General features: G+C 56.4%; 1 protein-coding gene across 1 annotated transcript in view; it reads left to right on the top strand.

Annotated features, from left to right (window-relative positions):
- WNT7A (Wnt family member 7A) overlaps nt 1-17,252 on the top strand; it is a 59,898-nt gene that overhangs the window by 2,371 nt on the left and 40,275 nt on the right. The window contains exon 2 of the mRNA XM_010953114.3: nt 2,707-2,933. Within this exon, the coding sequence (XP_010951416.3) occupies nt 2,707-2,933 (227 nt within the window). The remainder of the gene's footprint in view (nt 1-2,706; nt 2,934-17,252) is intronic.

The raw sequence follows: 17,252 nt of genomic DNA, 5'->3' as shown, positions 1-17,252 counted from the left end.
TCACACAGGTTCTAGGGGAAGAAAATCTGGATGGCACCCCCGGCCTGGATGCTTGGCTGCCAGCCTGTGGTTGCTGTGCGCTCCCGACCCTAACAGGTCCTTACGGCCTGCTGCTGGAGGGAGTTCCTGGTGGCCAGCTGCGTGTTCAGAGGTTCCTCCTGACTTGTGGCCAGAACATCTCCATTTGACTTAATCATTCTATGCTGCCTCTTCCTCAGACCTTCCAAAGAGTTTAGCTCTGCGTTAGACTCTATTTTAGTGGCTGAGATAATGACTGAGAGCTCTCGCCAGGCTCCCGTTCCAGATCCTTGCCCCGGTAGCCTCCAGATCTCAGCCTCTGTGAGCCCTGTTTTCTAGTCCTGTGAAGTGGACAGGCGCAGTGGACATGGCGACTCCCGCCCGAGGCGGCTGTTGAGAGAGGCCGTGTGGCTGGCGCTTGTGGTGGCGCCTGGCACATCGCCTTGGCGCAGGACAGGGACGCAGCAGGCGCCCACTGGTGCATCCAAGGCAATTTGGGGGCACCTGCCATGGCACAGTCACCTTGAGTGGCGTTGTTGAAGCTCTGTGCCCAGTTCACTCAGTAGCCATCTAGCGAACCAGCAGACAGCTTCCCTGTCTTCAAAGAGCTCATGGGCTGATGAGAAACGAGTGATACAGCAGTGAGCACACAAATCAAAAACACACAGGTCCATTAAAACATCTCAGAAGCCCATGAGTAATCGAGAGTATTAAGTAAATAAAACAGGCTGTGATGGAAAGTTAGGAGGGATTGGGTGCGGAGGCAGGTTCCTTCGCTGGGACGGTCAGGGAGGTGACCCTTGAGGTTACAAGGGTGATGGCAAGAAGCCAAGCATGTGAACCCAGGCAGTGACAGAGCTTCCAGGGAGAGGGACCAGCAAGGATCCAGGACCCGAGGCAGGAACGGGGCTGGCGTGTGGCAGGAGCAGAGGGAGACAGGGCAGGAGTGGCCAGTTATGCGCTTGGAGAGGAGGGGGTCACCTCATCTCCTGTGCTGTTGGCCAGGGGACCCTCGCTTTAAGAAACTCGAATTCCAAAACAACTTCCCATGGCTGAGCCTGGGCTGGAAGGAAAGCAAGGCACCTCGCTCGCCCTGCGGTTGGCTGCAGCCTGCGTGAGTGGGAGCTCTTACTGTTATAACCAGAGTGAGGTCTTCTCTTTCAGAGGGTGCTCGATGACGTTTAAACGATGGTCCAAAAGGAAGCCCCGACGAGTGGGTCATCCTTGTGCAAAGGGAGGGCTACCTGCATCATCACGGTTACCATTGGAGCTTGTTTGGAGTTATCTAGATGCTAGGAAATGCACCCCTCCTCATGCCAGATACGAGTCACACTGATGCCTCTCTGTCCCTTGTACCCTTCCCCACCCCTCTCCTCAGCTCCACCTCATCCATCAGCAAGTTTGGTCAGCTGCATCTGCAGCCACCCCCACCACTGCCACCAAGGCCAGGCCACCGCCTCTGGCCTCCCTGCTCTCCCTGCTCCTGTCTGGAGCCCCGCAGTCCTCTCCCCCATGGGGCCGGAGGGATGGGATCCTGTCCATAACCTGCGTACAGCCCTTCAGTGCTTTTTGATGCTTCTGAGAAAATTCTAGTCTTGGGCCGTCTCCTCTCCCAGACCCTCCCCTCCCTGAGCCTTGGTACTGGATCAGCCTGTGTGGTTCTTTCTGATCCGTGGTGGTCCCAAACGTGTTCCCCTCCCAGGACTTTGCATCTTCTGTTCCCTCTGCCCAGAATACTCTGCTCCAGACCTTCCCATGGCTGGCTGCGGACCATTGGGTTTCAGCTGCCATCTCACCCCAGCTAAAGCGGCCCCTCTCCCTTCCCCCCCAGACCCACCCCTGCTGGCCCTCCCAGCATCTTTGTTGACTTTCTTTGCAGTGTACGTCACCGAACGGCCTGCTGCGTTCACTTGTGACATGTGCATCATCTCCTGCTGTAGCCCCTCCAGGGCAGGGCCTGGCTCATCTCCAGGCATGGTGCCTGGGAGCCTGTGCTCTGATAGGTGTCTTGTATGGGTCTGTGCAGTGAGTGGGTTCGGAGGACAGGAAACCTCATTGCAGGAGTTGTAAGCATCCTCTAGGCCAGTTGTGTCCGGAGTGGGACACACGTACTGCACTGGCATGCGGGGAGGAGACACTAGAACTTCTGTTTGCAACTGCTTTTTAAAGACGTTTTCGCGATAATACACACACATGCTTTATACACATTTAACATGTGCGAGCAGGGGTTCTTCTTTAATGAACATCCGTGCACCCACCACCCTTTCAGAGGCCATCGCTGCGTGACACCTGGTGGTTACCTTTCCCTGGCTTGCATTGCAACTTTACCCCACAGAGATGATTCCTAAACAATCCACTTTGTGTGATTCTAAGCTTCCTCTCAATTAAATCCTCCCTGAGATGCAAAGACAACTGGCTTAGTCCACTTGACAATGTTTGTGACACACGTCGTCTTTCTTTGGGTCTAAAAAAGAAATCAGGCCTCACTAGTTTAACATCCACGTTGTGCACACACGGACGGGAAGTATCAATGAATGAACATGGGCTGGGGTGCAGGATCAAAAAGGTTGGGAGACCCCTGCTGGGAGCCGTGGAGGGGGGCGAGGCTGGTCACCCAGGGAGGGCCTGTAGGCTGTGCTCCGCACCTTGCTAGCCTAACGCTCTGTCTCTCCGTGTCCCCTGCTACAGCGGCTTCTCCTCAGTGGTAGCTCTGGGCGCGAGCATCATCTGTAACAAGATCCCAGGCCTGGCTCCCAGACAGCGGGCGATCTGCCAGAGCCGGCCCGACGCCATCATCGTCATAGGAGAAGGCTCGCAAATGGGCCTGGACGAGTGTCAGTTTCAGTTCCGCAATGGCCGCTGGAACTGCTCGGCGCTGGGGGAGCGCACCGTCTTCGGGAAGGAGCTCAAAGTGGGTACGTGCTCACCCAGACACCCCAGCAGGGCTCAGGCGATGGGGAGACCCTCATGCCTGCCCCAGGTGGGAGGGCCCCAGATGTGGGGTCTGGCAGCTGCCGCAGCATGAGTTCGGGTCTCCTGACGAGGGCCCACACCACCCGAGCCGTTCCTGGCTTGGTTGCAAACTAGCCACCACTGGCCCGAATGCAAACTGGCTGATGGATACAGCACTGGTCCTGTTTTTTAAATTGAAGCCCACATTTTAAAGATTCTCTGTTTTACCTAAAAATTGGAATTTCTGGCTTCTTTTGAAAAAGTGGCAGCGCTCCTGATAGCTTACACCTGTGCCCACATAACTAAGATGTTGTGGCTGTGTGTGCAGCCGGGCAGCTCATTCCCTGCCGCAGTCCCCACCTCTCTCCATTGCCACCCAGTCACTTTATACGACTTTCCTGGCCACTGTGGACGTTTGCATTTCCAGCCCTTGTTTTATGGGGATGCTGGGTTGTGCAGACATGCACGTACACACACGGATATATACACACGTGTGTGCACGTGGAGTGTTGGGCCACCCATTTGGTTTCCAGAGCAATTGTGAGGAAAGCCTAGTGGGCAGTGCCTGGGGATAATGTTGGTTGCCGGGAGGCCTCGGTTGGTATGGGGAAGGCCATGTTGTGTGACTTCTTGCTTTTGTGCATCTGGACAAGGGGGCTGGGAACCCCAGGCTCACTTCTGAGCCAAGCCATGAACTTCCTTGAAAGTCAGGGCAGACTCGGGGCTGCTGGGCTAGAGTGATCCACCTGGCCTGCCTGACGGCTCAGAGGGCACCCCCGAGTTCTCTCTCTCAGCCCCAGCATCAGCAAATCCAGCTCATGCTGAAAAGATGCACCCAAAATCCAGCCACTGCTCCCTGTCCTCACTCCCTTCCCCTCAGGGCACCCAGTTGGCATCTCTGGGCCCCTGGGCACCCCCTCCCCCACCAGCTTCCCCCACCACCCACCATCCTATAGCCCCTCCTGCAGGGTTGTCCTTTGTAAATGGAAATCAATCCTGCCATTTCTCTGCATAAACTCTTTGGAGGCTTCCCTTCATTTCAGAATGAAATCCCCACTGGTCATCGGCTGCCTGCAGCCCTCTGCCCTCCTCTTCATTCCATCTCTCTGCTCCCCCGCCCACCCAGCCTCGCCCTGTTTCCCAAGCACACAACAGTGGGTCCTGCTCTGGGGCCTGGGCACCATGAACTTCTCTGACTCTCCCACAGCTCCAGACCCCACCCTGTTCTCCGAGAATGTCACTCCCCACCAGCACCCAGGTCTCCCGCAGCTTCCCCTGAAGTCCCCTCTCACCACTAAGCTCCATCCCACCAGCCAAGCATCAGGCACCGTCTGCATCTGTTCCCAGCCCACTGGGAATGCCAGCTCATGGGGGTCAGGGCTCCCCTGCCCCTTCCCCGGAAATATTTTCTTCCCCTTCTTCTTGGAAGGAGGAGCAGCAACATGGCGGTCCTGCTGCCAGGCTTGTTCGTCACCATCTTCTGTAGGCACCTTCCTACTCACACCCGAGGGGCCTGGGATCCCAGGTGCAGGGTGAGGGCGGCAGGAGGCAGCAGCCTCCGCTCCGCATGCACGTCCTTTGAGATGTAGGATTTTGTCTATACCACCCTCCTGTCTCCCTCTTCTCAACCTTGGGCAGGACTCACCTTTCAGCTGGAGAACTGAGGCCCAGAGAAAGGCTGGGACCACCCCAGCCCATGCCAGGAGGGGACATCAACACTGGGACTCCAGTCCCTGAAATGCCATCTTGTGAGCTCACCCTTATCATCCCTGTGGCTTTTCTGCCTTCTGTCCACACCCCTGTCATTATTTCATATTCAGACACGCAGGGGCCAGTCATATTCAATGTCATATTCTGGCATTATTTTAGACTGTGTCTTTGCTGACATGTGAGATGTTACAGATGAGGAAGCTGAGGCTCAGGTCAGCCTGCCCAAGGTCAACAAAAGTGAGGGGCCCAGCACCGCTCCCAGTCTTGGAATAGCCAGCCTGTTGTAATAGTGCCTGCAGGGGTCGACAGGAGGGCTCGGCGCAGGGAGCCCCAGGACGAGGGAGCCTCTGCTGCCCAGAGTTGTCCAGTCGAGGGACCCACAGCAGGCAGAGGCGGGGAATACCACTGATATGCACCACCAGTGTACACTGAGGAGCAGCAGGGGCCTGGGGCAAGGAGCATTCTTCGAGAGGTGGACCTGGGTAAGAGAGGTTGCCTCAGGGAATTTAAGCAAACAGAAGCCAAGAAAACCTCTTGGATTGCGATGCTAGGGCAATAAGCCTGAGGGGCCTGGAAGGGACTGGGAGCTGGAGCCAGGCGGTGTGTGGGGTCAGTCTGAGCAGTTTCAATTTCTAGGTGGAGGGACGATTGGGGAATTTTGAGAATGGGCATGACTGCCAAGGTAAGGTCGCACCACATGAAATCGCCACTATTCAACAGTATTAGGCCCCGTAAAATAGCAACATTGTATGATTCAATCTAATAGGAGTTCTGGAAGAGTCATTGGAGTGGGTACAAAATTCATTCACTCATTCGTTGTTAATCATTGATTCACAAAAAATTTGAGTGCCCACTGTGGCTGGAAGCTGCTCTTTCAACCTCCGTGGTCAGGGAAGGCCTCTAGGAGGTGAGCCACAAGCATGTCTAGGGGAAGACAAAGGGGACAGCAAGTGCAAAGGCCCTGAGGCAGGAATGCGTTTGGTAGTTTGGGGAACAGTGGGGAGGGCAGTGTGACTGGAGTGCAGTGAGAGAAGGGGGAAGAGGAAGGCTCAGAGGTCAGAGAAGCGGTCAGGAGGTGGACAGTGTGACATCTGTCTGGCCGAGTCAGGGGTTTGGATTTTCCTCTGGTGAATGGAATGCAGGGGAATGAGAGGGTAACAGAGGGAGTTAGAAAGCTAGTCCAGTCTCCTGGCAGGAGGTGACGGTGGCTGTGGCTTTGGCCATGAGCTGCCAGGATCGAGAGACACTGATGATGTGGAGGCCAGTTAGGAAGGAGTTCCCCTGGCCTGGGCTTCACAGGTGGTGGCAGTGGGAGCAGAGGAAGAGTGGGTCAAGACGAGACCCCTGCGTGTCCGAGCTGTCACTGCCCCCTGAGCCCTGGTTTCCTCCTGTGTAAATGGGCGTGCTGCCCCAGGACACCAGGAAGCAAGCCTCAGAGTTATGCTTTCTGGGCTCTTCCTCAGGGCTCTGCCCCTGGGGGTTGCCTTTTTCTGCGAATGACCAGCCAACAGGGGCTGCCTTGTAGGGGTGAGGGGTCAGGAGTGTAGTCATTGACTTTGGGGGGTCTGGCCATCAAGTCCACCCTCTGGGCATCAGGGCACATCACCTGCCTTTGAAGAGACATCCCAGAAGCTCCACCCACTCTCCCGCTCAGACCCCATTGGCCAGGACCCAGTCACGTGACCACACCTAGCTGCAAGGGAAGCTGGGGAATGTAGTCTTTTGTTTGTGCAGCTGCGAGACAAGGCTCTGAGACTGAGGATGAAGGAGAAAATGGACCTCGGGGTGGGCAGCGTAGGCTCTGCATCCTGTCAGGAGACCCAAAGGCCCGCCTTCTTCCACGTCCTCAGCCCCCACTGTGATCCTGGCTCTGCCCCACCCCCAGTGAGTGTTCTGGATTTTACTGCTGGGACCAGAGGAGACGGCCGTGGCAGGACCAGGCCTGGTCCCCGTGGACAACAGAAGCCGAAACCCAGCGTGCGCCACCCAAGGTGGGAAGGGGACTGTGTGCGCCTCAGTGACGGAAGTCAGGGCCACACCGGCCCTCAGAGCAGGTGTGGGCCTCCTCGCAGCACCAGGCCCCAGGCCTGCAGGAACGAGCCGTACCTTCCAGGGGCAGCAGCCGCGAAGCCCCGCGGCTCACTCTGACTGCACCCACAAACAGGGCTAGACGCCTGTCCCTCCCAAACCGTCACGGGGGCCACAGGCAGCAGAGCTTCTGTTGGCGAGGCCTGGGGGCTGCCCCAAACTGTCTCCTGGGGAGCAGGGCTGCCCACAGGGCTCCCAGGCAGCGTGGTGGCCGGAGCAGGGGACCACAGGCTGGGCAGCTCACACGCAGTCCTGGAAGCTGGAGGTCCAAGATCAAGGTGCCACAGGGTTGGTTTCTTCTGAGGCCCCTCTGCTTGGCTTGTAGACGGCTGCCTCCCTGCTATGTCCTCACTCGGTCTTCCTTCTGTGCACGTGCCCTGACGTCTGTTTCCTAATCTCCTAAGGATGCCAGTCAGGTTGGAAGAGGGCTCGCCCTACTGGCCTCATTTACGCTGATCACCTCTTTAAAGATCATACCTCCAAATGCAGTCTGCTCAAGTCCACCACCAGCACGCAGCTGGATCAGGGACAGGTGGTTTGAACCCACCCCTGTGAGCGTCCCTCGTGCCTCCTCTCCCTCTGAAGCCACACTCTGTCTCCTGAGCCTTACCTTTCCCATCCTTGCTTGTTTATGTCTAATTTGTCCTGTTGATTTGTCCCCCAGAAGTACATGGTTTAGTTTGAGTTGCATTTAATTTTATAAGGGGAAGCCACCATGCTACCGGCAGTCTTCCGGAATTTACTTTCTCCCCTTTGCTGTTAACAGAGCTCATCTGTGTGGTTCCCCGTAGCGGCCGTCGGTTGCTTTCAGCCGTGGTAAACAGACGCATCTGTGCACCACGCCTCGGTTGTGGGCGTCTGGGCCGTCACTGACGGTGCCACCACAGGCCTCCCTGTGTGCATCTCTGGGCGCCACGTGTATGCTTCTCTTGGGCACATCTTGGGAAATGGAGTTGTTGGTCTCAGGGCACGAGGACGGACCTGGTTTCTTCAGTGACTGGGCCACGTGCCACGCCCCCAGCCGGTGGCAGTGACCCGCGGCCTTTCCAGCACTCGGGGTTGTTCAGGTGTCTTCATTTTGGCCTGGAGGATGAGTATCAGATGCTTTCTCCCTGTCATCTTGATGTGTGTTTCCCCGAGCAGCGATGCGGTCGAAGCTCTTCCTCTGTATTTGCTGAGCTGAGTGTTTACTCTTCTGTGAGTTGCCTGTTGGCGCTTTTTGCCCACGTTTCCGTCAGGTTGTGTGTTCTCCCGTCAGGTCTGGCCGTCGTGGTCATCTGTGTCACGGGCGGAGGAGCGAGGGCTGCATCAGGCAGGGCCCCAGGGAGGTGGGTCAGCAGGACAAGCCCGGGCATCCGCGTCACGTAGCCCACCTGGCCAGGTGGCAGCAGCATTCTAAGGATGTCAGACGCTGGCACCTGGCGGGTTAGCTGTCAGAGGAGGCCCCTTTGCCCTCCCGGGAGGCCCACCTGCCTGTCTTCTGTGAAGAAGAACTCAGGGAACTGGGAATGCCTGCTCAAGATTGTATTCCTGGTGCAGCAGGACAGGGAAGGTGCACAATAGAATGAGAAGCCATTGGTCCTATTTCTCATCTAAGCTCACCATTTGGGCTCTACTTACAAAATATATCCCTCAGTCTGTCCACGTTTTACCGCCTCCACTATTGCCTCCTGGTTCAAATCTCCACCTTCAGGGAGCTGTGCCCAACTACCTCAGCCCCCTAGTGTACCCCACTTCCCCAGCCACGCAGCACCCGGCAAAGAAGCTCCCCAGTGTCGCTGTGACCACGGTGTCCCCCCATGTGAAGCCCTTCCTGTTGCTCTAAGAATAAAATGCCAACAGGCCCCCTGGTCCTTTGCAGCTGCCTGGGACCGGCACCCCGACCCCTTCTCCACGCCAGCTCTGTCACCCACTTCCCACCCTCAAGCATGACAAAGTGCTTCCTGCCCCAGGGCCTTTGCCCCAGCTGTTCCGTTTGCCTGGATGCTCTTCCGTCATTCCATCCTCGGCCTGCGTGTCAGCCCCTGGCCGGGCCCGCCATGCAGTGTGGACCCCGTCCCCAGCTGCGCCTCCCTTTGCTGTGTTTCCCCTGCGTCACTGCGCTACTCCACGGCGCCTCCTCTCTGATCTGCTTGTTTGTGCGGCAGCGCCGTGTGACAGGGCAGCCCTGAAGCCGCCCGCTGTTGCTTTCCTGGGCTTCCCCCCTTCCCAGCCGTGGGCCACGGCTGAACAGCAGTGACAACAGTAGCCAAGTCACAGGTGGCGGGTGGCTGAGATTGCTTATCCCCACGAGGCATCCAGAACCATGCCTGGCGCCCAGGATGAGCCCCAGAAATCACAGCTGTATTGTCCTTGGGTCTCCCCAGCCACAAGGACTCTGTGGCTGCGGGCACCCCTGGGTACTGGTGCAGACCCCTGTTCCCACTCCTTCTGGAACAGGGGCCAGAGCGGAACAGCGACAGGGAGAGGCTGCTGAGTGATGGCAGGCAACGTGCACACCCCAGCGTTATGCAGGTCTCCACCCAAATGCCACCTCCTCCAGGAGGCCTTCCTTGACCATCTTGGAGGCCTGAGACGGCCTCCCCGGCAGGTCACCCTGTGCTGTTGTCTTTACAGCACTTACCACCTTCACAAGTGACTTTGCTTACTTTTGCGAGACTGTTCCCCGGCACGGGTCCTCGGCCCCAGGGAGGTCCAGGGAGCCCACACCTGTCAGTCGTCTTCTCCCCGCCTCCCCCAGCCCCTGGCCCACAGCCTGGCACACAGCAGGGGCTCGGGCAACACATGGAGAGAGGCCTGATCCCCAGGCAGGCCGGCTCCTCTCTGCCGGCACGTCCAGCTGCCCCGAGTCCTTGGGGGTCTTGCCTGTCTTAGGGCACAGGTCTGAGTGCACCGCACACACGGGATGCGCTCTACTCTCTTTGTTGGGTGAACGCTTTTCCTTTCTGACCCAGAATACAAGGCTGAATGTTCATCCCTGCATGTAGCATCTTGATCCATGTCGGCCCAGCGTTCTGTTAGCTCCCCTCCCACATTTGCGTTGGCTTCAGATGGGGTCAAATGTTGACTAGGTGAAGGCCTTGGGGGGACCCCCACCCACCATGGCCTGACTCAGGAGGAACTGTCCCCCATCTGTTCAGTAGAACATTGGTCTCCACCCCTCCCTGCCCCAACCTGCTGCTCCAGGGAAAAAAAAGAGGGCTCCTTGGATGATAAATTTGGGAACTCAGCGTGCTGTATTCCCTGCTTGAGAGGAAGCCAGTGTATTAAAGGCTCTGATAAGTCCTGCAGACAAGAGAGCACCTTGAGCAGGCTTTCCTGCTCTCCTCTGACCTCAGACTCACTGACCACCTGGCGGAACTGCTGTTTAGAAGCACCCACACCAGGAAGCTGTGCTGGAGACCCTCACAGATTGACCATGCGCATACTGTGGTTTGGGACTAACCAGGAATCCACAGAAAGGCTATTCACCCACCCCCAAGTCTGGCATCCTTCCCCAAGGTCGACGAAGAGGCACGTTCTAGTCTCTGATTTGGACGTGGGCAGTGAGGTCAATTCTAGTCAACGTTACTCTCCAAAGTCCCTTAAATCAGCCACAAAATTCAAAATCCCTGGCTTTCTCTACAACAACGTCTAACATGCGCGCGCGGGTGTGGCTTAACATACGGCAGCGCTGCACCACGCAGAGCGAAGAGGCACTGTATCTGAAGCATACATGTGGCGTTCCTTTGTGCAAATTTTTCTAAGATTCCACATATAAGTGAGACCATACAGTATTTGTGTTTCTCTGTCCAGCCTATCTCACGTAGCATAAGGCCCTCAAGGTCCATCCACGTTGTTGCAATGGCAGGATTTCCTTTTTTGTTTTTTTTTTACGGCTGAGTGATGGTCCCTTGCACATATACAGACTGCGTCTTCTTTATCCCTCCTTCCCGCGATGGACACTCAGGTTGTGTCCGTGTCTCGGCTGTTGTGAGTAAACTGTGATGAACGTGGGGGTACAGATGCATTTCTGAGTTAGCATTTTCATCTTCTCTGGCTAAACACCCAGAAGGAGAGCTGCTATAGGGCTGCTCTATTGTTAATTTGAGGGGGAACCTCCATACTTTTTTTCCCCATAGTGGCGGCGCCAGTTTATACTCCCGCACATACAGCATCTTAAATTTGTTTTTCCCAGGTGCATTTGGTTGAAATGTTAGTTAAGTGCTCATAGGAATCACCCCCCACCCCTGCCCCAGTGTGTCTACCCATTCATTCCTTCCTTCCATAGATTTAAAATTTTTTTTAATTTTTTATTTTTTGGGGGGGCGGAGGTCATTAAGTTCTATTTATTTAAATGGAGGTACTGGGGCTTGAACCCAGGACCTCATGCATGTGCTTTACCACTGAGCTATACCCCACCCGCTCCTCCCACAGATATTTACTAGCATCTTCCATATGGTAAATGGCTGATGAATTGACCACAGGGGCTGCCCTCGGGCGCTCACTGGTGGGGACAGACAGCAACATCGGGGCCGCAATGTGCTCTGGGATCTGGTAGAAGAGGTGAGGGCACTGGGTGGATGGTGTTGGACTTGGAGCGAGGTGGGCTGCCTGCAGGGTCACCTCACATTGGAGGCCACAACCCGGAAAGGGAGGGGTGAGGTAGGGAGGAGCTGCCGAGGAAGACCTGCAGGTGTGACCCAGCCAGAGCCAGGGGTCCAGAGTGGTCCGGGCACCTGGCTCTAGTGTGCGGGCTAGGGAGGGTGGAAAGAGGCTGGAGAGAGAGGTGGGGGTGAATCTGTCCCCATCCGCAGGGTTTTGTGTACAGACTCTGGTTGGCCTGGGATGGGAGCTATCCGGAGAATCTCTCTCCCTGCCTCCGGGGAGAGACGGGATGTGGGAAGACGACGATCAGATCCTCAGCATGAATAGAAATCGGCTATGTCTCCAGCATCACTGTCAGCAGAGAAATGGTGATTTCCTGATGTGAGCTCCTGGGGATGGCTTTATTCTTTTTCAAATACTCACGACCTCCTGTTGGGTATTCCCCTGCGGAGTTTTTCCAGGAAAGGGCACCTATGACCTAGGATTCAGGCCCTGGGGACCACCCTTCTCTATCTACACGCCGGGGACCTAGGAAGCATTTCTGGGCTTCTGCTTCTGCCCCGGTTCAGCACTTCCCCTCCGGAGCGCTCCCCCCGGCAGCTCAGGATCCCACATCTGGGAATCCGTGTGCCTCACACAGTGGCTCCATCTCCTCTCCCGTCTCGGGCTGGGAGACTGGCCGGAGCACATGCCTGGCAAGCGAATGCCTCCTTGGAGGGACGATTCGAAGCCCTTTCCGGTGAGAAAGTCGGTGGCGAGGGGCAGCCTGGCCCTCTCTCTGCCGGTTCCTCACAATACGCCATCTCGCCGGAGCCCGAGACCTATTCTTTACCCGTTCTTGCTTAGAACGCAGCTAACAAAGGCCTTTTTGTCTCGTTGGCATTTTTTTTTCTGCAAGCCTCAGTTCATCCTGGGTTTTAGCTCTCCTGACACTATTCTTTGAGATGAGTCTTTTGTTGTAATGTTCTCTTGCCGGCTTTTGTAGGATCGGCGGACACACACTCACACACTTTCACACACACAGTCTCACACATTCGACTGTGGGGGCTTCACGGATAAATGATCCTGTTGCCCACAGACTCATGGGGAGAGATCCATCTTCCAGATCTTTCAGTCCGACACAGAATAAGGATGGAGAAGGTGCTGGGCCACGTGCCAAGGAGCGTGTGTCAGGATGGCCCCAGGAGAGGGGACCCTGGAGCTGCATCTTGGTGGGCACGGTTAACCAGTAAGGCACCCAATAAGAGCTGCTGCTGCTGGAGCCCTTCCAGACGTGGCCTGGGGCCTTGGTTTGCTTTATCTTCCTAACAGCCTTCAGAGGCAGGTGCTTTATTATTCCCATTTTACAGAGGAAGAAACTGAGGCCTCGAGAGATCTACCACCCTGAAGTGGAACCAGTTTGCAAACCCACCTTTATCACTGTGCCCCCCAACCCCGGGGCCCTGCTTGGAAACCACCAGGCTACTTGGCCTCTCACCAGGCAGACTGGGGAGGAAGGGCATTTGCAGACTGAGGGAACAGCGTGTACAAGGGCTTGGAGGCAGGAAGGGGCATTTGTTGACCCTTGACTGGTGGTTGGCACTGCGCTCTGGTCTTGCTCACTGGGAAGAGAGATCCTTGGATGGAACCGAGGTGGGAGACAAGGGCAGAGGTTGGGGGCCCAGATTCCATCTCCATGGGCTTGTTACCTCAGCTGGGCTCGGCCCAAACACATGCTCCCTGCACCCCCAGTTCTTCTGTTTGTTCGTCCAGAGCTCCCTAGTTCCTCTGGACGGAGACAGCCCAATGGGGCCCTCTGGGCCCAGAAGGGCTATGAGAGCCATGCCGTGGGGCTGGCAAAAGCAACATTTTTCCATCTGTATATTTTCCAAATCATCATATATTTCAGCCGGTGTCACTGCAGATTGCTCACTCTCTGACCCATTGGCTTTAAATAGCAAAAGAAAAAAAAAATACAATGCACTTTGTGGTTTCCAGTAAGATACCGTAAATACACCCAGATAATATTCCGGTGCAAACCATTTGCAGTGGCCGCACAGGGCGGTGGAATGGAATCTTTCGGGCAGGCTCGGACATCAGTTTATTTCCTCTGTACCCGCCGGGATCGTTATGGAGCTGGCATGCGTGGAGGGCGTCAGCCGGGCTCCGCAGGTTCACCCCAGTGATAACACTGGCCTTTAGCGAGCACCTTCTAGGGAGCTGGGCCTCTCTGCATACAGGGGCTTCAGTTCATCTTCAGGGCAGCTGGGCAGTGTCCTGGTGGTTCCCATTTCACAGATGGGGAAGCTGAGGCCGGGCGCGAGAGCCCTTGCTGAGGGTCACCCAACTGAGGAAGGAGCCGGGAGGAGGGACTGATAGCCTCCATCTTACCCAAGTTCTGGGCTGAAGCCACCTGAGCTTCTGGATGGAAAATCACCTGGAGTTGCAGGCGGATCGTGGTGAAGATGTAGGAGCACGTGGTGCAGGTGAGGGCAGGACTCCGTGCTGGGAGCCGGGAGACCCTGGTCCCCATCCCCCTGGTCTCGCTGAGTGACTGGGGACCCTGGGCAAGTCTCCTGGCCTCTGTGAACGTATTGTTCCAGGAGGAACTGGCGGGCTTTATGTCTGTGGCTCTGGGAGACTTTCCTCTGATTCTGGGGACAGGAGGGACCTCTGCCCGAGACAGGATGGTGGGGCAGGCAGGCCCTGCACTGCCCTCTACAGCCTCACCTCCTCCCGCCACTGCCCACATCACGTCAGCCCATCGCAGGGGCTGCCTGTTGGCCTGGAGCCCCTCAGCCTCATGGCTGGCTCCTCCCTGATCAAAAGGCACCACCCCACACTGCCCCTGCTCACCCCACCCTGTCCCTGTCCCCTCCGTGTTCTGTGTTCTGCAGAGTCCTCAGCTGCCCCTGAGTCACGTGGTCTTGCTATCTGTCTCCCCAGAAGGACAGGCCACGCCTGAATCCCTCCTCTCTGGTTCCCCAGCCCCCAGCACGGTGCCTGGCATATAGGAGGCGCTCAAGAAATGTCTGTTGAGTGAAGGGACGGGGCACATGGCTTGGTCAAGGAGGCCGCCGGGAAGCAGGTGTGATGGAGGTCCTTCCTCTGCTCGTGGACAAGAGGGAGAGGTTGATGGTCAAGGCAGGCGGCGCTGGGTCTGTTCCTGGAGGGGGCGTGGTTAACAACAGCCGAGCCCGGGGTTCTCTGCTGACTGACCCCACGTGGTAGGTTTGGGAAAGAGCCAGGGGTCAGGAGGGCTGGAGCGGGTATCATGACCTCAAGGCAGGAGGGTGGGTTGGACTCTGGATCCAGGCTGATTAGGGTTGAATCCTTGTCAGGCTCCATCACCCCTCTGGGCCTCAATCTCCCCATCTGTAAAATGGAGATAAAAGCTCCCCATCCCATAGGGTTGTTGCCAGCTAAGCAAGTTGATCTATATTGAGTGCTTAGGGAGGAGACTGGCAGACAGTAAGCATTTTATGACTTTGCTGCTCTTATTACCAACCACGTGCCACTGGGCCTGTCACCTCCTTCTGTTTCTGCAGCAGTGAAACAGACATCTTAGACCCGCCCTTGCAGACATGCAGGAAGAGACAAATGAGGCAGGACTGGGAAATCACCTGGAGGGGCTTCCTCAGGCTGAGAGGGGGTCATCCCTGGAGTACGGAGCATGGTCAGGGTCCGGGGTGTCCTCCGCGCTGGTTGGAGGCGGCACATGACCACTGGGTTTGCATCCTGGCTCTGCTTGAGCAAGTCACCTCCCTGAGGCTCAGTTCCCCATCAGGCAAAACGAGAAATCGCCACTTGCCTGGGGTGGGTGAAGGGGGCATGGCTGGTTGGAGCTTAATGTGGCCTCTCACATGGAGAGACTGAGATTTTAAGATTCTGGGACCCTTGTCTACCTTCTCTCTGCTTTCAAATCCTGCTCTCAGAAAGCCTTCCCATTTGAATGGGACTTATAAATTATTTATTGATGTCTGAACTGGTAACAATTGAATGGCAAAAATCAAGGCTTTTGGATAAGGATGGCTGCATTAAGTCAAAAGAATCTCTCTCAACTGTGGGCTTTCCCACGCCGTGCGGACCTGGGAAGGGAGGTGGCTGGGATCGTGGGAGGACGCTGCCCGCGTGGGCCTGGAATCCCAGTTCTGCCCGTTTCGGGGTTGGCGGCTGCAGTGAATCCGCTTACTTCTCAGAGCCCTGGTTTCTTCATCTGTAAAACTGTAGGGAGCGGTGTCCACGCGACAGAGCCTCCAAGTATGGGTCTGGCACGTAGCAGGTGCTCCGTGAAGATTACTTTCTTTCCACCCTCTCTCCCCACAAATAGCATGAAGCCCAGGTTCATGGCTGTGCTGAGGCCCTGGGCAAGGTTGTACTGAGCAGGTGGGTTCATCACGGCTCCGCACCTGCCTGGTCAGAGCCTCTTGGAACCTGGGTCGGGCGGCGTTCCTGGGAACAGGTGAGCAGAGCAGTTTCCCAAATTGCCCAGCGTGAAGCCTGGCAAGTAAGAAGCACTAAATAAAGCTCCCCTGGGTTTTGGTCACTGTTCGGAGCTTTCATTCATTCGTTCGTTCGTTCATTCATTCATTCATCTATTCATTCAACAGGTATTTACTGAGTGCCTACTATGCGTCAGTAATATCCGGGGACATGACAGGGCACGTGACAAAGTGTTGGCTTCAAAGGCATTATGTTGTGGAGGCAGCAGGAGTGGTGGGTGTGGTGTGGGGAACAGACAATAAATCAGTCTCAAACGGCAGGAGGGCTATGGGGAAAACCAAAGTGGGGAAGTTTCTGTCTGCACCTCCCAGTGGTGCTTGTAATTCCATCAGATATAATCATTCTAATACTACCATTCAGTTACGCAGCAGCCACGTGCCAGGTGACAGCTACGTCTTCTCCCAGTGGGTGAGATTCACAGGTACTGAAATCTAGGTTCAGAGAGGCCCAGTGACTTGCCCGAGGTCACTCAGCTTGTGGCAGTTGGGGTTGGAAGTGAGGTCTGCTCATTCAATCATCGTTCACGCACTGTCGTGGGGGCTGCTCCCTTGTGAACCCCAAGTCTGGCTGGGGAGCCAGGTGCTGGATCAGCCCCCTGTGCTTGCCTCTGGGCGAGGCTGTGTCCTGCAGGGCGTCACGGAGCATGATGAGGTGAAATCGTGATAATAACAGCAGCGATGCTGGTGGGTACGGAGCGCTCACCCCGCGCCGGGCGCTGTGCTCGGCACAGAAACTTCCCTGGGTTCTGGGGTTCGGTCCACTCACTAGCCCTTGATATATTGATGCTGTTATCATGCCCATTTCACGGAGGCAGCAACTGAGGCTTAAAGAGGTTAACAGGCCTGACATGAGTGACACCACCAGCCTACCACCCAGGGCGGCTTCCCTGGTGGTCAGTGAGGAGGGGGATGTGGGAGAGCCTGGGCAGTCCAAGTCTAACATGATGGGCAGGGCCCACATCAAGGTCATGGCAGGAGTCAGCAGTCAGTCTTTAGCATCTGGAAGCACTGGACGTGAGCAGCCAGTGCCTGGTCCCCGAGAGCTCAAAAGCTGTGAATACTGGTCTCTGTGTTTCTCAGGGACAGTGGGTGCGGAGGTGAGGGCCAGATTGTGGGGAGGGGGCTTTTGGTCTGGTCTAGGAGAGCACCCTGACCTCAGGGCAGTTGCATGTGCGCAGGGTGCAGCTGCCTGTCCCCACTCACCTTGGGATGTGCCGGGGACCCCGAGTGGGAACAGAGGCCACCGCCATCACTGTTGTGTTCGATTCGTCATCTTTCCCTGGGCATCTGCACTGCCCAGGGGCTCAGACCTGGGGATCACTACCCTCTGGGTGGTGGAGTCCACGTACAGAATGGCGACAAGGAGTGCTGGGCTGGCAGCCCGAGCGCTGCCCCCAGCCCCACCCCGGGAAGGAG

Source organism: Camelus bactrianus, chromosome 17, assembly GCF_048773025.1.
Source record: "Camelus bactrianus isolate YW-2024 breed Bactrian camel chromosome 17, ASM4877302v1, whole genome shotgun sequence".
NCBI classification, from domain to species: domain Eukaryota; kingdom Metazoa; phylum Chordata; class Mammalia; order Artiodactyla; family Camelidae; genus Camelus; species Camelus bactrianus.
This window is presented reverse-complemented; position numbering and strand designations above follow the sequence as displayed.